The sequence below is a fragment of the Leiobunum rupestre genome, chromosome 2, assembly GCF_980474605.1.
Source record: "Leiobunum rupestre chromosome 2, qqLeiRupe1.1.hap1, whole genome shotgun sequence".
In the NCBI taxonomy this organism is placed as follows: Eukaryota; Metazoa; Arthropoda; class Arachnida; order Opiliones; family Sclerosomatidae; genus Leiobunum; species Leiobunum rupestre.
The window spans coordinates 92,164,428-92,185,998 of record NC_143385.1 but is presented as its reverse complement, the minus strand read 5'-3'; the positions used below and the strand labels follow the sequence as shown (position 1 = coordinate 92,185,998).

Genomic DNA, 21,571 nt, shown 5'->3' with positions numbered 1-21,571 from the left:
TGGGTAATACTGAATTGAAAATGTCTAATGAACTAAAACAGGGGTTACAATGTTGGAAAATCCTGCATTTACAAAACCATCAATACAAATTTCATTTTTATACCGCTTTTTTGCGATTTCAAAAAAAAGTTAGATATCAGCAAAAACAATTTTTTTGAACCCAGCCATCTGATAAACAGGCTTTAAAAGTCGCTAAATGACTTGGGCCTAAAGTGGTGCCTTGTTGATTGCTATTATTAAATAAAATATGTTCAGTTGCAAACTTTAGAAAAGGAAAAGTTTTAAATATAAGCCGCTTTTAAATGATGCGTGCTTGATTTATTTACACGAATTGAGGTAACACGCGAAGGTACTATTCGAAACTCCACAAAGAGGTATTGATATTTTATCCTAAATTGCACTGGAGTGTTTTTTTTTTCATTTCTAAGCTTATAATTTATCATACATGTATATTAACTATATCTTCTCTCAGATAATGGTATGCTGTCGGGACCAAATTGATCATCCGATAGTTATAAATGTGACCTTAACTTAAACAACTATTGATAATAAACAAGCTAAATGAAATATGATTCCAGAAAAGTCAAGGGCAAAACTGATACGAAAATCATCCAGGCGAGGCCAACACTCGCTTATCAAATTATCTCATTTTATCTGTTACTCAATTTTATAATGATTTAAAAACTGGTTATGAGCGGCTGCTTTAACTAATATAATCCATTTTCTAAACATATGTTTTAGATTTAAATTGGCATTTTAAAAAAATTATATTTAATCAAGTTAGTTATTTTACCAGTCTTGGAATAGGTAAATCGAACCCAAGTTTCTGTGGTCAATAATATTATGAACATTTTATATTCATTAGGGTAACGACTAATTTTCTTCGCCGGTTAACCGGTGATATTTCGCGTGAACAAAAAGGCAGCTTTTTACGCGAAATCGAGTTGAAATCTATGCTTTACAACAAATTTGGGCAAAATGGTTTTCTCGAATGATTAGGCCTTCATATTAAAACGTTTTGAAGAAAATTAGTGATATTTACTGTGATTGTTTAAAATTTGTTTGAAATATTTGGTTTATAAATAATAAAAGGTAATAGCTAGCGAAGAATAAACCTTTAGACTATATATACATAGAAAAATGTATATTTATAAAAAAAAATCTATGTATCCTCTAGTCACACGGTTTACTCTTCGCTAACTATTACCTATGTTTTGGTATAACTTTTATACCGTGACAACAATTTTTATGGATTTATCGGGATTTGGTTTATAGCTTGGCAACACTGCTAGCTCCGCTATCCCACGACCAAACCTAGTAAAATTAATTTTTGTTTAAATCGGGGTAATTAAATTCTTTGATTTGGATAAAAATTAGTTCTTATGTTAGTGTAAGTGGTACATCTCATCTCAGTTACCAATATTTACAATCGGTGTACAACTCGTAATATTGCTTAAATATAGACTCACCCTAAATTTTCAAAATTGTGGTTTACTAGTCTTGTATTTCCTAGTTATTTAGAGTCATGGATTTAACGCCAATTAATGTATTTTTATTTATAACCGACAATTATTTACAACTGGGTGAGCTTTCAAACCGCAGTTTCTTTTCAACCTGATAGATTCATTCTGCTCTATGTACTGACAACTTGGTTATCGTAGCCAGTGTTACGAAAATGTCACTTTTATACTTAAAGTTGTAACGCAAAATAGGCCTTAATAAGCCTAAGTCCTAATTAAACCGTTTATTTTAAAAATATAAATATTATATTTCTATATATTCTGCAGTTTCGCAAGTCCGTTAAATATTGTACCACACAATTTCTTTTAGTCCTTTCCAATTAGCGGAAACCCATTAACCTACCTGGACACTGGTGCCCGAGTGACAGCTGATGGGTCTCCCCCCTTGTTTAATCCCCTTCGCTATAGAGGGTCGTTCTGGGAGCACTGGCCATGGTACCCCACTCCCCCTTCGAGTCCTTTATCTTTGCCGACTCGTGGCACCGTAGTTGTTGGGCTTAGCGTGGTAAAAACCCAGATTCTAAATTTATCCCCAAAAAGTTGAGGTTTGCCATTTTCTTTAAGCCATTAACGTGTGTTTCCACGGAATTATATTTTCGTGGGAATGGCTCTGTACTTATCCCAGGGCAATTGCCAAATTGGTATTGCCCTGTCAAAGTATTTTTGTGTATTGTCCATATGTGGTGAACTTTTACGTGATGTATAGTGCTAGCCACGTCGGCGACCTTCGTCCAAATTAATTTGACAGTTTTATTTCCGCGAGAAGTGCGGCAAACGTTTTAAGTGTTCGGACCATGGTTTTGGTTCTCACGATCTCCCCTTGGAAAGTGACCAGAGTTTCCCGGGGCACAGGTCACGATCGGTCAAAAAGCTATGACGCATGGACGGCCACGTGATCTGTGCCAGTTTAAAAATGGGACTCTGCTAATTTTCTAGGAGAGTTGGACGAGAGTTGGAGACCTGAGATACATCGGAACAAGACGTGATACAGAAATCACGATCGGGTCCAGTTCCGCGATTAACCGGGACAAAGTCCCTGCTTGGTGACCGGGTCCGTCCATCACAAAAAAGTCAATGTGTGGAAAAGTCCAACGTTTTCCATGAACGCGAACCCCGCGCTATTACGTGCTTTACCAGGTGTGTTGTGAACTCATGCGCGGAACCGCCATCAACGATTAACGGGCATCGCCGTATCCGAACTTCAGGAGGACTCAAAACAATGTCGTAAATTTAATTATTTATTTTTCTTGTCTGTATATTATTACCTCTTCAATTTATTTTTCTTGTCTGTATATTATTACCTCTTCAATTTATTTTTCTTGTCTGTATATTATTACCTCTTCAATTTATTTTTCTTGTCTGTATACAAGTAACCTTTCAATTTAATATTTAAGTTTGCCCTTATATTAGACGCGTACGTTCGTACTTTGAAGTTGTCCCCACTAATTTCATGACGCAATTGTTTATATTAAATCATTAATGGCAAACCTCATTACCTCTTATATTTTTCTTGATTTAAGCATACCCTAGACAGACTAACTTTAATTACAAATACCCCTAGACTATTTTAATAACCTCGCTCACCCCAATAGTGAAAGTGACGCGAGTCCCCGGGCCAGTCGTTTTTAGTTCGATTAATGTAGCGAAGGTAAACATACGTTTAACCGACTTCCCCTTCTTAGCCCTTTTTGAGAACGTAGCTAATTATTAATTAGTTTAATAGTTAAAGGTAAACATTTCGTTACAAAGTTCCGGCTGATGACAAAAAATATAAAATATAGGTGAATAATGGAAAATAAAGAAATATTGCGTGTAAAAAGCTCAAACTACTCATTTGAATATTTTGAACTATGTTATTTGGGTTATAATGCAGCAAGAAAAAATGCCACAAATTTCCACTATTTTCCACTGAATTGTTTCACTTTGGAACACTGCTACAGATAAAACCCCTTCCTTACAATCTCCATTTAACAAAGCTAAGAAACTCCAATTGAAGATACAATATCGAATTTACGAAATTATTTCAATAGATGAAACGATGATTAGCCAAGGGTAATGTTTCACTAGATAGTGCAGTTAGCTACGGACAACAGTTTATCAAGTTGTTTATACTATTCGCAGTTTATGATTAGAATGGAACCAATAAATTGAAACAGCGAATTGAGCCATTTATCATTTGAACGTTAACTATCCGAAAGAAAACGATGGCTCTCAAGAAGGCTGTTAAAGATGTAAGCTCAGATTTTTATTCCTTTAAAACCTTTCATAAAATGCACAGAAATGGGTAAATTAGTTTTATTTAAATGAAGTACAAAATGTGTTAGTAAAAATATGCACGGTCTATCAAAGGTAGGAAGGGCCAAATGCAGGCTTGAACAGTTAGTTTATTTTTGTCAGCAATTTAATTTTACCTAAATATTGTCTTGAACCAAAAAGAATGGCCTATTTTCAGTTCATTTTAAGTAACAAATTGTTAATTTTTTATCAAAAAAATTAACCCCATTTAGTAGAATAAGTGAGATCAGGTGTCCTCATATATTAATATTTATAGATCGAAATTTTGAAGGTCGAGACCATAAGTAATTATTTCTTAGTATAAGATTTCAGTTTATTTTCGAGATAAAGACTTTGAACGTCAGAAACAGCATTTTGAAGGTCGAGATTTCCATTTCATGGTCGTGACGATATCGCCTTTTGACTTATTTTTTTTTGCTTCCATGTTAACATATGGAAAAATAATTTTTATATTTAAAAAAACGCGTAGATAAGTCAAAATATGCTATTCTAAAAATTCCAGAACTTAGTGTGAGAAATCTCTTCTTGCATTATAATTGTTTAATAATCTTGAAGATTTTTATGCTCTTCAATTGTTTAACATAACGAGGAAGGTAATTGTGAATGTTAGACATAAAATGTTTACGAGTGTCTTTCCGTACAGTTGGACGAAAATGGCTTCGCTGTCATTCCGAATTTCCTTTCCGAGGCGGAACTACAGAAAATGGAAAATGAAATCACGAGGCTTTTGTCCTTGTATGATCCTGAAAAGGACAGATCTACTTTCTCTTCCACAAACCGACAGGTAAAACCCAGAAATTATACTCGTATACACTTGGTCCTTATACTAAAAACTAATTTACGTAAGGAAGAACGTGGAAAGCATCTTTAACTCCGGTGCTATGCTGTTATACTCCGCCCCTTTTGAAGCTCCATCTTGATTTTAAGTCTAGAGCGCCATCTCTTGAAAATAATATGAAACCTTTATTATTACCTAAGTATTATGACATTAATTAATTAATCTATAATTTTTAAATAAACAGTAATAAATTATGTATTTATTTAATTTTTTTTTATTAATATTAATTTGCAATGTTAATTTAACCCTTAATGATTAATAGTATAGAAATAACTCATATTAAATTTAATATTCTTGTTACAGTATTTTACAAAAGTAAAATTAGAACCTGTCAATATCGGGTTTTAGTGAAAGATGGAATAATTAATTATAATGGTGGCATCAGTGTCTTACAAAAACAAATGAAACAATTGGTAGAGCTTCATGAAACTAAGCTTGTTCCAAGTTCTTCCTTACGTATATGGGTTTTTATATATACGTATATATTTTCCGTATAAAACGTATTATTTAATAAAAAGCTATGAAACGAAATCTAAAATAAGCAACATTTGACTAAACTATTTACTATAACAATTCATAGGGCGCTGACCAATACTATTTGGAATCCAGTGACAAAGTTCGCTACTTTTTAGAAGATGATGTGTTTGATAACGAGGGTAAGAAAATAATTCAAACAACGGAATAATTTTTTCGGACCTGTGTAAAATTTTGAAAATAAATTATCGTTAAATTTAAATTGTTTTGCGTCGACGCTCACCGTAGCCGTGTTGTTGCCCTTCTGAAAACTAACCTTTACTGTTTTAAAATATTGTTCTATAAAATTATCATTATTTATAATTTCTTTGAAGGGAAATTAAAAATACCGAAAAATGAGGCAGTCAATAAAATTGGACATGGTAAGTTATATTTTTAATTTTTTTTAAAATAACGATGGTTTAAAAAACGTAAGAAAAATATATAATATTTTTGATAATTTTCCATATATATTTTAGATTATCATGTTAATATTTAATTGCATCAAAAGCTTGGGAGTCTTTAACTAATTATTAAAATTTAAATTAAGAGCAGTCATATTGTTAAATAATTTTGAAAATATTATAAATCCCACAACATCCATAACTGATTTTTTTATTTTTTTTAAGGTAAAATTGGTTTTTCTTAAAATTTATAGGTCTTCATTACAAAAACGAAGTTTTCAAGCAAATTACCTTTAGTAAGAAAATAAAGGTAGGTTAAACATTATTATAATGCTTTCCATTTAACAAGAATGTGGCATTTTAAGCATTTCTTTTATATAGGACCTCGTGAAAGAATTGGGATATAAGAAACCAGTCGTGGTACAAGGAATGTTCATATTTAAAGTAAGTTCAGCTGAAGAGGGTTGTAGTGTAAAGACCGCTTTGCTTCTACTCGCGAAAAGTAGTTTTTATGCCCTAAATGCGAGGGGCTTATCACTCCGCGTAATCGGTGTACAGAGCCGTACCTTTGACTGTACTAATGGGATTACGCGTAATCTTTGAAGTCCCTGCTTTTGGCAGTGCTAATCTAAGCGTGATCCGGCGTAATCGATGTACAGACTGTCTAAGTGTGGTGAGCCCCTCGCCTAAATGTCCTTTAAAGAAACTAACTGAAAAAGTTGAGCAACTACCGAAAGATAAATTAATTAATTTTTATTACTTGCCTTCCCAGTACTATTTGATAGTTTCAGTGAAGGTACTGCCTTCAGATTTGGCAATTTGCCTGAAAGAAATTTTGTTTAGTTTTATCGAGTCGAAATGTCAGACCACTCAGTATCACCCATCACGTAAATGCATGGACAAGTATAACTTTGCAAAAGATATAAATAAAATTATTCTTTTCCTCTGGAGATGACTCGAAAATTAGTTTGAAAATTTTATTTAACTTCTGATGGTCGTTAAGAGGTGCCAAAGAAAGTTATCGTTGCTATGCAATCTTTCGACGTTAGGCTTTCGAACCTCCCATGTAAAAAAAAGTTCTTGAAAGACGAAAGTCTACATTTCAACAGTGTAGCAAATTATTAACCTTTAAAAGCCTTTTTAATACCTAGTATCTTCGAACTAAATACTATGAGCAGTTGTGCGCCTATAAACAATAGACAAACAGTACCTTTTGAAAGATTACTTAATTTTTTAATTATAAATCTTTAAAAATTAGTTTATTTGTTTACATTCCATATGAAATTAAAAAACCAAAAATTACCTAAATATATAATTAACTTTGGTTTAATTTATTACAGAATGCTGGAAGAGGAGGAGAAGGTCAGTTACAAACTTTAATGTTTTATAAAAATCATACTAAGCAGAATTTTAAACATTAATTATAATTATAATTATGTCGTGATACCAATCTTTACATTTAACATAATATCCTTTGTACTACTGACGAAATAATGACGATCAATAGATCCCATTACCCCCAAAATTGAATTCGCGTTTCTTATAATTTAAAGCAACAATAATTAGCTTCTGGTACCACCCAAGCATACACAGTAGCGAAAGTTCGTCAGTTGTTCATCACACAACGTAGACACAGATAGCGATCGCCTGTATGAACGAGTATCAGAAAAATCAAAAGCAGACGAACTTCCGTTATGAAGTATGTTAGGTTGAGTCTTAGAAGCTTTGCAGTTCCATATTCTTAGGCACTTGATTTCGTTTTGGTAAAACTTCTGTTTGAATTCACATGTAATTTAGTATTTAACATTTCTTAATATAAAATCGTTTAATGGCAGTTTCTTTACCTGATTTTTATTGTTTTACATCTAGTAACTCCGCATCAAGACGCAACATTCTTACACACTGACCCACCGCAGTTAACCGGTCTTTGGTTCCCTCTCCAAGATGCCACGGAAGAAAATGGGTGTCTTTGGTTCCAGCCTGGCTCACACAAAGGTCAAATTAAATTTCTGCTTTGAAAAATCGATTTTCTTATTCAGATATTTCAGTATCACGTGACATGACGGTATCCTTGCTTTAATCCTAGAAAAAAAACCACGCGCAAAATTGTTACGTAATGACACTACTAAATAATCCATAAACATCTAAGAACTGCCAAACAAGTTTTACATAGGGCTGATTTTACATTTAAATATTTATTTTTTATATTAATTAGAAGTTAATCCACGGTCGCGGTTTAACCAATTTAGGTCAGTTTAATTACGAATTTTGAGATAAAATCACCTTGAAAACTGCTTCTAAGTACTATGTATATTTAAATATAGTTATTTTCAAGTGTTATCAAATCATTATATAAATTTTACAATTGTTATCGAAATGCTTTCAATAAGTTTTATTGTTATGTATAATACCATCTAGTACTACTTAATAAATGAAATTAATTTACATTATATTAAAAACGAAACATAGCAACCATAAAGATACAATTCCCTTTCTACAGTATGAAAAAATAATTTTCCTCCTCCCACCACTGCCGACTTTTAATAATTACGCTTCAAATTGACTGTAAAGAACAGACGAAAAATAAAAAGCACAAACGCATTATTTCGCGGATAAAAAAAGTTTCAATAAATGCCTGAGTTTGCTCTCCTGTCTCCTCATCTTTCCTCCGTGGAAAACAAATAGACCCGTATAAACTAGGAGGGTAGGAAAGCCTAATTTGTATTTTTTTTTATTTTGATTATAGGAAAAGTGTACTCTCGTTTCGTGAGAACGAACAACCCTGATGGAGAACCCATGACCTACATCGATTACGGTTCCAAAGAAATTTTCAATGATGACTCCAAATACGTTTCCTGCCCAGTTAAGAGAGGTAACCATCTGATTTGTGAAATTTCATAATTACACTTAATTGTTATAGTTTTTGTTAAAGAACTATGCAAGGGCGTAACCCGGAAATAATTTGAGTTTATTTAACTGTGCATCTCTCTTTTTGATCAAAAAGCCTAATATTTTTTGCACACCCTTGATCCATTTTGGAGGTTTGAACTCCCAAAAAACCTCCCTAAATACGCCCTTGCCATTATAGAAGTTAAACTGTGAATTTTATGCCCTATTTTCGCTTTTCTTTACCATCAGTTTCATCAAAGCCATTTTCTTTGTTACAGTTGTAATGCTTAAAATTACTAAGATAGATTTTACAGAACTGAACGATATTTTTCAAAGAACGTTTTGATGCATTGCAACATTTACAATAAATACATGGAAATAAGAAATAACTACAATTATTCGGACAATATTGACCTAGAGAATGGTTATATCGATATTTAAATTGGTGAATTGAAAACATGGTCACCCCTGACATTTACTATACTTTTTAATTCGAAATTTAAGTACATACAAATTGCGCAGAAGAATGTAAACTCGAAATCACTGTTACACGCAACCATATACAAGAATAACGTTTTTTGACTTGAAATAAAAGCAGATTACCCATTTGTTCCCCAGGATCGTGCGTTTTGATTCATGGTCTCGTTGTTCATAAAAGTGAAAGGAACACATCGGCCAAGGGAAGACCAATTTACACCACTCATGTCTTCGAGAGCCAAGGCGCCTCTTGGAGCAAAGAAAACTGGTGCGTTTACAATTTAACTTTTCAAATTCATGATAAGAAATAGAAATAAAATTTGTTTGGTTTTTAAATTTAGGTGTCAAGAAACACCCGACAACCAATTTCCTCGATTGCACGAAAACTGAAGCGCAATTTTTGAAATTATTTTACTTACCATCATGAAAAATAACATTAACATAATTGTTAAGAATTTAACATCAATAAAATTAAAGGTATAATATTTTAATGATTTGGATTATTGAACCATATTGGGACAAAAATGAATTCCAATGAAATTCCACAATATCTTCCAAAATTAATAATCTTTAAATTAGCGAAAGCACTTATTCATAAAATAGGGTAAACCAAAGGAAAGAAAACACTAAGTTTATAATAAATGTTACTTCGTTTGAACCTTATCTTAATACTGAGAGCAATAGCATCGGTTACCGAATAGTTCTCTTCCTCAGTGTGGTAGCGATGGCCCAGCAGGGAGGAACCGGGGTCAGTGTGGCTAAGGGGAGTCCTTTCACTGTAATCGTGTCTCTTTTTTTCTTTTTGATTTTTTTAAGAAGGGTAACAAATTTTTATTTCAAGCTGTCCACTGACGCTAACTAAATCTTAATGGATATCTAGATAAAATCCTAATAACATAATTTTGAGATGAACTTGAAAACCCTCGATATTGTGCATTATCATAATAAATATAATAGATAATAATCAACTAGGCTAATACCCAAGGCACCACCTTAGGCCTAAGTCATCAAGCAATTTTTAAAGCCATTAATTCAGGTGGCCGGGACGCAATGCGCGGCAATGCGTAGGAGGGTGGTGGCAAGCCTTTCATGCCTACACTAACTATTACCGTTAACCTCAACAAGTTTTTATGGAATCGATATCCTTTGTTGAATCACTTACGTTATAAGGGACATACTTTATAGGCTAGTTTTTTTAAAATCATTTTAAAATCGAAATAATTAAGTTTAGCATAGGTTGGTTTTAGAAACGGAAAAGCGTTAAACGTTGAGCAAAAAAAAATTGTTAATGCTGGTTTTTCCTACGGCAAAACGCAGTTACATCCTGGGTCAGACAATGCTCGTTGCCATACATAAGGCGCGATTAAGTACCGGAGATTAGCACATATTTCTAAAATGTGCCAAAATTGAGTTGTAACCCTAAATGTTTTATTTAGCATTTAATTTCACGTACGTCTAGATAATCCCGATGTTGTTGTTCAAACTTCAAACGTAAGTTAATCTCTTCAACGTTAGTTGTTGACGTTCGACTAAACGTCATTTTCAAGCGTTCCTGAGTCTGTTTATTTATTACTTCACAACGTGTTTTCCCTTCTGATTAAAAGGAAAAACAGCCTTAAGGAGAAAGTTGCATTATTTGCAATTTTTTAAATGGTCCTTTGTTTAATTAGGGTTTTCGTTATTTGCTTCGTAAGTAATTACTTAATAAGTAACTCTCTTTAATAGAAAACCAGAAATTACCATAATTAGTTATATGGATATTTCATTAACTACCAATTTATAAATGTGCTAAGTAACGTAATTATCCAAATTTCGTATTTAGCATAAATGCAATTTTTTATTTTGCAACTCAGCAATTATCATAATACGTAATTAAACAATATCCTTAATACGTAAATTAGGATAATAGCAATTTTCGTAATAAGTAAAATACTGTTATCTTTAACTAGTAATTTGGTATTAAAGCAATTTCCTTAATTAGTTAATTACTAAGAAAAATAAATCACTAGTATTATTAATTAGCTAATTATCAATATCTTTAATTTCTAATATCCTTAATTAGTTAGTTACTGATAAACTTAATTAGTTAATTACTAATATCATTAATATCATTAATTAATTAACTACTAATATCCTTAATTAATTAATTACTAATATCCTTAATTAATTACTTATATCTTTAATTAATTAATTACTAATATCCTTAATCAGTTAATTACTAATATCCGGAATTTGTTAACAGTAAAAACGCGAACAAGTAATGAGACCAAAGAAGTGAAGGAGAAAACTAAGCTTTAATGGGGGGAAATGTGCGGTACTTCGGCCGATGGGGCTTCAAAGCGAAAAAAATAATTAAGACTAACCGACAAAGAGATTTGAAATTTTTAAAAATTAATAATAAATACGCGAGGCACGAGACTTTAAGACGCGAGGGGCGAGGGAACCAAACATCAAATGATTGCGAACAAACCCCTACCCGACAACCATAAAACCTTCCACGTTCGAAAAAGACGGGATGAGAGCAAAAAAACTCCCCTAAAAAAATGAACCAAAAAACTCCCCTAAAAAATGAACAAAAAAACTCCCCTAAAAAAATGAACCAAAAAACTCCCTAAAAAATGAACCAAACTACCTAAAAACTAATTTAACGTTTAACCCCGATGGAAACTCTGTGGCTTAATTAAAAATTACGCGGTTTTCCTCAGTGCAGCGGCTTTTCTCCGGAAGATTAGTAATTTTCATGACGCGGATGGAAACGTCATTGATGTGGTGAACGTGACTAAAATGTTGGGTGACGTGGTTCTTTGCCGGCCTCTTTCTAATGTCATTGAGATGCTCCCTGAACCTGTCGGCGATCCGCCTTTCAGTCTCACCGATGTAGAGCATCGAGCAGACTTTACAGCTGAGAGCGTAAATGAGATTAGACGTAAACGACCATTTGATCTGGAAATCCCGTTTCGGACCACGCACCAGTAGATCACCTGACACAAACTTTAAAATCATTGATCTATTTCGAGCGCTCGTAGTACTGATGTAAGAACCACTTGAAAACCAGAAGGCCTCGCTACTTTATAACAAGAACAATTATCAATTCATTATTATTTAAACGTAAAAATTAGGAGTCTAAAATCTTGAATAATATTTTTATTGTGTATGTATATGGAAGAGCATATAACCATAACCCGGCCACCTGTTTAAGAGCATTAAAAGTCGCCAGATGACTTGGGCTGATTATTATTATTATTATTGATTAGTATAATTCTAACGGGCCAATTTCGTTAATAAATATAGTCCGAAGAGCGATGGTGTTGTTTTTACACGTTTTAGAGTAGGCCCTATAAACTAATTTTTATCTTGATATTGTACATGATCTTTAGGCCATCTTGTTTATTTCACGCCTCGAAAACAAGACGTTGTGTACGAAAAGTGTTCACAAGTTTCGCTGATAGCCTTATACTCTAAGTGAGTGGTTTCCTCTATTCGTATAATCTTGTTTACAAAAATGGTCGTTTTATTGTGCGCTGTAAAGACATCGTGTTTTCCAGTCACCAAAGGGATTGGCGGAAAGAAACGCGTTGGAAGACGTAATAATAATCAGCTAGGCTAATATCCAAGGCTCTACATTAGACTTAAGTCATCAAGCGACTTTTAAAGGCATAAATTCTGGCTACAATGCATAGGAGGGTGGTGGCAAACCCTTCATAACACGCGAGCCAACAACTCCCTACACTATGTATTACCTTTAACCTCAAACAGTTTTTATGTAATGGGAAACTGAAGAGCTCGTGGGAAAACACCTTAAACCAGTTTGGCGAGAACTTTTAAATTTAACGCAGAAGGTTTAGGGAATCAATGAGACACTGTCTCTATAAGGGAGGAGCGTGAGATATATTGAAAATTGTTTGAACTAAGGCACCCTCCAGAAGTATAAATAAAGACATTCTTGGTATGAATGAAGACTACATTGATTTCAAATCAAATAATTTTTAATTTAACTTCAATTGTATTGCTTTTAGAGTTTTCTGCAAATCTCTTTCCTCTCTTCATTTGCATCACAGGCAGAAGGATCCAAGCGTTTGAGACATTCCTAAATTAAAGAATACATGTTTAAAAAAGACCGCTAAAAATAGCCATTTAACCGAAAACATTTTGGACGTCATGTATTTAGAATATTCATCTTATTCCAGCCGAATGGCGCGTTTAGATAAAGTAGAAAATAAATAAAATTGAATAGCCGTTATCTAAGCTTAAAGCTTAGGTTATGTTAGCTTAGGTAGCGATTGTCCTGCTGTATTATAATTTCATAAAAAATGATTAGCATATTATATACTATTAACTGAATAAAACCAAGGATACTGTATTAAGTATCCTTGATAAAACTTTCGATTAAATGACTTATTTGGTACGCGGTTTTCGGTTGAATTGGATTCGGTTTAATTCAACTAAAACTAGGAAAATTCCCAATCACTTACGGTTCCGGTTTTATCTCTCTTGCTTATATTAATTCCAGTACCCTGAATTTCGTATTTCTTGATGCAACACATAATTTGGAATCCATCCTGAAATATTAAAGTTATAATATTATCGAAATATAAAAATAAAACGGCAGAGTTATAAGTGGTTCAAATTATATAATGTAAGAGAGTTTTTAGTGGGAAAATTACATAAAAAAAGATGAAGAGAGTCTTTTAAATGAAGGCAGAAAGGAGCTGCCCCCCCCCTTCCCCCCCCCCAACGATTTGTTGCCTAACTTTGAGTTGATTAATTTCGAAAGACTTGCCAACATTCCTCACTTAAGGCTTCAGCTCACAAAGCAACTTGGTGGATGGGAAAGTCATTTTAAGATAAACAAACACAGATATTCAAATATAATGACTATGTTGATACCTTCGGGTATAGTTTATCCCCGGCAAGATAGGGGGAGTCAGAAGACGTCAGTTTTAGAGAAACAATGAGATATCTGACTGATTGGATTTTTTAAGAAGGTAGGAGCTTTCTGTAAGAGCATGAGGGAGATTAGGTGAAACGCTAAAAATGTCTAACACATATGTTTTAAAACAATATTATATTTGTTTTTGGGATGAGACCTAAATGCGAATTATATCTAATCTAAATGGACAGAACTTAGCGAGGTTAGTTATAATCGCTATGGACAGAACTAAGCGAGGTTAGTTTCGGAAAAATCATTATCATTAAAAGTAGCTCGAGGATTTGGATGTAAGGTGGTGCCTTTAGTATTAGCCTTTGGTTGTCTATATTCATCTTCAACTTATCTCATTAACGGATATTTGTCGTGGTTCGTTACTTGTCACCATAATGAATTCGCGAGCAAGGATAGCACCGGTTTTTGCCAAAATAGAAAATTGTCGTGGTTTGTTACTACACACCATAATGAATTCGCGAGCGTGAATAAGACCGGTTTTTGCCAAATGCAAAATTATTAACATTTCAGTTTGATCGACACGCACCAATACATAATCGAAATCAGAAAACACCATCTTAGGTCAAAGTTATCTGGCTACTTTCAATGCGTTTAATTGGTGCGCCCTTCATGACACGCGAGCTATTACTATTATAACCCTCAACACGATTTTGTGGAAAGGATAAAATACCTTTTGCCACTGGAGATTGAACTTGGTTCAAAGTTTCCACCCAGCGCCAGAAGCTAGGATCGAAACTGACTCCTCTTGCAGTAAAGCGAAAGTGCTAACCACTCTGGCACCTCGCCCCACCCTCTACAGTCACATTATAATTCAGCGAATCGAATAATATCCCACAGAAGACGAGTTCTAAACTCATTGACTAAACATTTCCTGTAAGATTTCGCAGTAATCTACCCTTGTTCATTTGTGACATTGAGAACTATTGCGCCATCGAATAATTAACAAGCTTCGCTAAATTATGTATCTATTTAAAAAATGTGCCTCAATTGCATCAATGCTTTTAGATTAATGATTCAACTCATTATGATAACACTGCGGGAATGGAAAACGCTCAGTCTCTGATGAATGTAATAATTTTACCCGAATAAGGTTCAAATGGAATTTAAGAAACTTACCGGATATTCTCGAGGGCTATTGGTGGTATTTTCACACACATGACACAAAAGTGTTTGAAAGTCAGACACGTTAGTTTTGGGGAAAATCGTATCGCAGTGTTGTATTGCTTCCTGAAAAAGATAAATTGTTTAAATTAACGATATCTGTATATATTAACATCAATTACAATTTTTATGACGAAATTTAACAAATATTTATTTTGATTTCTTTAAAGACATTAGTCCATAATAAATACCTTGGTAAGAGTAATTGGTAAGTCATTTATTTGCCTTAAATTTGTGTAGGGTTTAGCTTTTTTGCCCCATTTTTATTGTGGACTTTTCTACCTTGCCGCGTGTTTATTCAGAAAGGTAGGCATATCATGCTTATTACCCATTTCAATAAATGGCAGAACATGATTTTGAAACTCATTCAATAGGATCCAGTGATTGCGATTTTCATCTTATTTTTTGGGGGAATCAATAGAAGTATTTATAAACATAAATCAATTTCTGAAGTCGATAGCGTGTTATTAAAGTTGGCCGTTTTATAAGAATCTCCCAAGTCGCGCTATATCTAGCCAATATTTTTAAATATATGGCCGTGAGCCCGAAAAAAAGGCTTCTTTCAAGTGCCATGTCGGACACTGCTATGTTATATGAACAAATAAGCTGTTTTTGAAATTGTTACCATCTTTTTATTCACCAAGAAAGGTTTATTTTGGTACCTATTATAATATAGTCTCCTCGACCGAAAATCATCAAAGTCAATTGACGACAAGCGATCCTGCAAACCAAAGGCCTAATGTACCTTCTCACGCACTCATAATATAGGGTAGTTTCGTCTACTGACTGCTATTGACAGTAATTAAATTTGAAATCAAGTATTTTACAAAGCTGCTGTCGACTATACGAAACCGGAGCCGTGGCTACTAAATATCTGAAGCCCTGAGTTCCTGGATCTTTTTTTTTAACAATGACTATGCTATTGATCATTTCTTATTATTCAGTAGACATTAGAGGTCTCTAACGGGAATGTGCTTTCATAATGATTTATAGACGTTTGGTGTATATCGCGAAAGTGGACGTTAAAATTAAAAACGATTAGATAAAAAAACGATATTGTACGGACTTACTAAAAGCTTTATTTTGTTTTCAACAATACATTCAGAGAAAGTTTTAAGACAATCCACTGTTCCAAATCGTGCTGTAAAAAGTAAAACATTATTTAATTACAACTCCCCAAATAGTAGTACTTGTAATTTTTTGAAGCCATCTTTCGTAAATATGTAGGGGGATCTTGTAGGATATTATTTTATACCATGAATATATCTAGCTATGAATATACAATAGCAATAGCCTCTCTAACCTCCCGCTAAAATTTGGGTTGGGCTTATCTAGTCACGTGATCAATCACATCTGCTCCGACCGAGTGAGGAGCATGCCGTCATTTCCCTCAGTCTCCTGATTGGCTGAAAACGCTTCACTGGTCTCGAAAGTTGCCACCCAAATCAAATCGACATGATAGAAGGGCTATATCGTAGGGTTGGATATTCATAGCTAGATATATTCATGTTTATACCCAATAAAGCTACGTCCTCCCTGCCACAAGTTACACCTGTACGTTTTCTAGCTCTAGCTTAAACTATTTAAAATACATTTAAAAGAGTGGCCGCGATACTACAAATTATTTCAGAACGATAATTTTCAGGTTTGTTTGGTAGTTCTTCAAATAGGATGACCACGTTGAATCTATCACCAAGTGTCATGTAACTGAGGCAAGTGTTAAAAATAATTTAATATTAAACTCCAGAAATAAGGCTTGTGGTGGTAAGAATCCCCCTACCGCAAGATTGGATGCAGGTAAGAAAAATTCACTGGTTCGAAACCGATAGTAGAGAAACCCCATCACGTTAAGCATCAGGACCAATAGAAAGAGATAGCGGTGCGGATAATTATTGAAGAAGCACCCAACCAAGCATTCGACAATGGGGATACGGTGGGGATTGGAAAAATTTAATTTATCGCTACGGACATTGAAGAAGTTCCCAATCGTTAGAAGGAAAAAATCAATGAAATATTGTGAAATTTGAAAATTCAACAATTGTATAATTCTTTGCCTTTTTGTGGATATACACAATAACCAAGCTCCAAGCTCGTGTAAAACTATAATTACTGGTTTCTTTGGCCTGCTATCAACTCAATGCTCAGGTTATTTTTACTCGTGATGTCATCTTTCCGTTAAAGAGGGTACCGGAGGGATTTCCCAATAAGAATCACTATCTCTCCGGAGTAATTTACTGAGGGTGGAGGAGACAAATTTAGGCTAGATTAAAAAAAAGCCATAATAGTGTTTTATAATATTTCTCTACGGTCAACCAAGTTATATCCGATACGCCCTCCGAAAGCCTATTAACTTAATTGCCCGGAAAATCAATGTTTTAAAATTTACCAAATGCTCTGCTTCTGATCTGACAAAATATTAATGATTCTTATATCTAAAGTCATCTTTCTTTGGGCTGCTCCAATTAACGATGGGTGTTTTTTAGACATTCGTCAGGGAAATGTCATAAAAGGTTTGCAATGCATTATTTTAAATTTAAGCCCAAATTGCCCATCAGAAATACTGCTTTTCAAAATATAGTGTTTCATAGATAAATATTTTTCTTTTACTTGAACTGAGTGGGAGTTGAAAGCAGTTTTGGTGCAGCCCGGATTTTAATAATTCGCAACATTTTTACCTTACCGCCAATACTGTCCCTAAAAAGGCCACAGGGAGCAAATAAAAACGTTCCTATGTAGAACGCGATTATCTCGGGGATCTTTTCTCGATAGCTCAACAAAGAAGTTTCGCCATGGTACTATATAGCTGTTGTGGGAAAATACTGTTGTTTTTTCACGCAATGTAATATTGCGCGATTGTTAATTCGTAGCGCATGCTTTTGTCGAGTGAGAAAAAATCGTCATACTAACGAGACTAAAAATCAGCTGGGCTAGGCTAGGCTAATACCCACGGCACCACCTTAGGCCTAAGTCATCAAGCGACTTTTAAAGCCATTAATTCAGGTGGTCGGGTTACAATGCGTAGGAGGGGGGTGGTAAGCCCTGCATGCCACGCGAGCCAACAGCCTCCTACACTAATTATTACCGTTAACCTCGACAAGTTTTTATGGGAGGGGAAACCCCTTAAACCAGTGGGGAGAGAACTTGCAAACTGAACGCAGAACGAGTGTTTCTAGCTTGTAGCACTGGTTGAAAAACTCGGAACAACTCCTGCGTTGAGTTTGCAAGTTATCTCCCCACTGGTTAAAGGGGTTTTCCCCCGAGTTCTTCAGTTTCCTCTTTCCCGAAACATTTTTGAAGGTTAACGGTAATAGTAAGTGTAGCGAGCTGTTGGCTCGCGTGGCATGCAGGGCTTACCACCACCCTCCTACGCATTGTAACCCGACCACCTGAATTAATCGCTTTAAAAGTCGCAGGATGACTTAGGCTTAAGTTGGTGCCTTGGGTATTAGCCAAGCTGATTATTATTATATACTCACGACACGCTTCTCTGATGAAGTTCCTCGTGGATAAACCATTTGCAATGTCGCAAAAGAATCTTCCATCCGTGGCTGTGAAAAGCGAGGCTACTAGCCCGAACGTCAAGTAAATTAACATCATTTTGAGTCGAAACATTTCTGTAGCAAATGTCTTGTTAGAATGAATAAATTTGGTAATCTGCTAGTTTTATACAGTGTGCCTTTGCGATCGATCATTCATTTAAATTATAAGCAGGTGTTTGAGCCCCATGCTTTGGTGACCCAACACGAAAATGTCTCTCAAATAAATGACAGCAAAAGATGGAACGATTGTGAATCACAAATATGAAATGATGATAAATTATGACTTCATCTGATTTACGTATATATATTTATTGAGAATATATAAACAATATTTTTTACTGTACAAAAATATTGGTTTTTCCAGATAAATTAAAGTTTTGCACATTGCGCGTAAATGATAAGGCCGTCTATGCAAATTAAAATTTTAACAAAAAGACGTATATCGCAAGGTATATCCACGACACAACTCTTAGTTTTAAGAACTGAACTGATATGGTCTCCATGTAGAACAGATTACGTGGCGGAGTGGTTACCACTATCGCGTCGCAGCAAGACGAACCAGTTTCGATCCCAGCTTGGGGATCTGTGTGAGAACTCGGAACAACTCCATTAGCGTTGAGTTTACACCAGTTGGTTAACGAAATTTTCCTCGAAGTTTTTGTTTTTCCCTTTCCATTAAAACTCGTGGAGGATAACGGTAATAGTGAGTGTAAGGAGCAGCTGTCAGCTCACGGGGCATTATTTAAAAACATTAACAGTCGCTATAGATGATTTGGCTATTATTATTGTTAAATCAAGAAAAGCATTGTGAAATTGTTTATGTTAATTTATTGATTTTTGATTTGTTATATTTTTTACCTTAAAGTGAATTTCACGCACTATTTTCTGTACAACTACTTAAATACCAACTTAGAGCACATTTTAACATTGGTAGAAACTATAGGATGACCGTGTCGCGTGTAATTTATAATTTCGGAAAGAATAGAATTTAACTTATAGTGTTAAGAAATTACACTCATGCAACAAATTAAGAGATAAATTTATAAAAATCACGTTTTTTATGGCTAGAAAATATTATGATCTGTCAATCTCTAATTTCAACATTTCAATGTCCTCTTAACGCACTTGCTGATTTCCGACGAATTTCAAATTTTATATTTTTCCATCATTAAAGGTGATAAGGAAATATGGTAACGCTTATTGCAGACAATATTTAATTTACATCAAATTGTAATAATTTTTGAAATGTCAGAAATAAAAATTACTTTAAACTATATCCAAGTATCGACTGATTTACGATCGAAGGGTATACTTTTAAAATGAACACGATAAAATACTTTTTTATGATTTAGTAATTATATATTAAAAATTTTAAACAAAACTATTCCTGATTATAATTAAAAATATGTGTTTTGCTTTATTAAAGTAGTGCTTTGTTTTAAATCGTATTTTAAATAAGTAGTCAATTCCACATTATTACACAATATATTGTCGGGAAATGGCGAGTACATAATGAAAAACCCATGCATCGTATTATTAAGGTAAAACAACTACAGTTAATTCGAGTTTGTTTAACCAAGCTGAAATCAAAGTCAAGCAATATTTCGTTTCGTAACTATGGTCGTGTTTATTTGAGGTGCTTAAAAAACACAATCCGCTAGTCGGCTTTCGAAACACCAATCAAACATTATTTCACCGTTAAGGAACCTACTGCTAGTCAACAAGTTAGGGTTAAGTATAATCTCTTGATATTAGTTAATTCGGTTTATGCCCACTAGCGCTGTTCCCATTTGCGCTGTTTCACAAAAGCGCAGTTCTCAAAAGCGCAGTGTCCCAAAATCGCAGTTCCCATTTGCGCAGTTCCCCAAAAGCGTGGTTTCCTGTTTGCGCACTTTCCCGTTTGCACACTTTCCCTATTTCAACAAATGGGTTGAAAACACCTAACCTAACCTATAGTGCCTACGCGCCTGCGGCGCGCCCGGCTAACCTAACCTAACCTAACCTAGTCATTCCATATTCAAAGTTATATACACTGAAATTTGGATAATTAAACCGCACTTTTGGGAAACCGCGCTATTGGGAACGGCGCTTTTGAGAACTGCGCTTTTGGGAAACCGCGCAAATGGGAACTGCACAAATAGGATATGCGCTAACGGGAACTGCGCTAATAGGCAGATTCCGTTAATCCGACACAGATTAGAAGTCTGAAAATGTGCCAAAAACAAATTGCCATACATGTATGGACCCACTGACATCCAAATTCAAAATAAAAATCGTGCTTTGAGCTTAAGACCCAAATCAAATACCTACAAAACCTAATATCTCGAAATATTAATATATTACATTATATTACAAAACTTTATTAGGGTGTGACTAAAACGCAAATGAGTCTGGACAGTCTGGACTGCAGTATATGGTAGGAATCTACTTTCCTACTAAACATAAAATTACTATGTCACGGGGACAAGTTCACATATGCTAAACGGTGTCCAATATTCTGGACGAAGTGACTAAAATGCAATGATGCAGTAGTTTGGACAAATATTTTTTTTCAAATCTAGTCTGGACGAAGTGACAAAGATGCAGTGATGCAGTAGTCTGGACAAATATTATTTTTCAAATCTAGTCTGGACGAAGTGACTAAAATGCAGTGTTGCAGTAGTCTGGACATATATTATTTTTCAAATCTATTCTGGACGAAGTTACTTAGATGGAGTGATGCAGTAGTCTGGCCGTATTATCGGCTTATAACCCGATTGCAGACCGCTAACCATAGTTTGTTGTTAACGCGGAAGTAGTGACGAATCGCCATTATGAGTTAAAATTATACTCATGTGAAATAAAAGGCAGCGTCCAACGAAATAGTCCGTCGAGAGGGAGGATCGTCGGCTCCGGTTATCGCGGACCACACATAGTTATAGTTGGCGTCGAGGAACCGCTACCGAGAAGCACCGGTGAACACTTCGATGTCTTTTTTTTACCTTATTTTGGAG

The 21,571-nt window shown here is 34.5% G+C and overlaps 2 protein-coding genes across 2 annotated transcripts; one reads left to right on the top strand and one right to left on the bottom strand.

Moving 5' to 3' along the window:
- Positions 1 to 3,639: 3,639 nt before the first annotated feature.
- On the top strand, positions 3,640 to 9,427 carry LOC149960344 (phytanoyl-CoA dioxygenase domain-containing protein 1 homolog). Its single transcript, XM_090165237.1, has 11 exons — positions 3,640 to 3,751; positions 4,459 to 4,599; positions 5,234 to 5,309; positions 5,502 to 5,549; positions 5,825 to 5,880; positions 5,952 to 6,014; positions 6,911 to 6,932; positions 7,440 to 7,565; positions 8,317 to 8,442; positions 9,078 to 9,204; positions 9,278 to 9,427. Exons 1-11 carry the CDS (start codon positions 3,725 to 3,727, stop codon positions 9,324 to 9,326), a joined length of 861 nt encoding a protein of 286 aa, XP_090021363.1. The 5' UTR covers positions 3,640 to 3,724; the 3' UTR covers positions 9,327 to 9,427.
- Positions 9,428 to 12,948: 3,521 nt separating this feature from the next.
- LOC149960343 (uncharacterized) lies at positions 12,949 to 18,636 on the bottom strand. Its single transcript, XM_090167456.1, has 5 exons — positions 18,516 to 18,636; positions 16,110 to 16,180; positions 14,995 to 15,105; positions 13,409 to 13,495; positions 12,949 to 13,023 (listed from the first exon to the last, which is right to left on the bottom strand). Exons 1-5 carry the CDS (start codon positions 18,634 to 18,636, stop codon positions 12,949 to 12,951), a joined length of 465 nt encoding a protein of 154 aa, XP_090023582.1.
- Between the last annotated feature and the right edge of the window lie 2,935 nt (positions 18,637 to 21,571).

Excerpts from the sequence above, each read along its gene's own strand:
- LOC149960344 (XM_090165237.1), top strand. The coding sequence starts at position 3,725 with ATGGCTCTCAAGAAGGCTGTTAAAGAT. Across the intron at positions 4,600-5,233 it reads TCTCTTCCACAAACCGACAG|GGCGCTGACCAATACTATTT; the intron begins GTAAAACCCAGA and ends AACAATTCATAG. Across the intron at positions 5,881-5,951 it reads CCTTTAGTAAGAAAATAAAG|GACCTCGTGAAAGAATTGGG; the intron begins GTAGGTTAAACA and ends TCTTTTATATAG.
- LOC149960343 (XM_090167456.1), bottom strand. The coding sequence starts at position 18,636 with ATGATGTTAATTTACTTGACGTTCGGGCTAGTAGCCTCGCTTTTCACA. Across the intron at positions 16,181-18,515 it reads CTTCATCAGAGAAGCGTGTC|CACGATTTGGAACAGTGGAT; the intron begins GTGAGTATATAA and ends TACTTTTTACAG. Across the intron at positions 13,024-13,408 it reads AGAGAGATAAAACCGGAACC|GAATGTCTCAAACGCTTGGA; the intron begins GTAAGTGATTGG and ends TCTTTAATTTAG.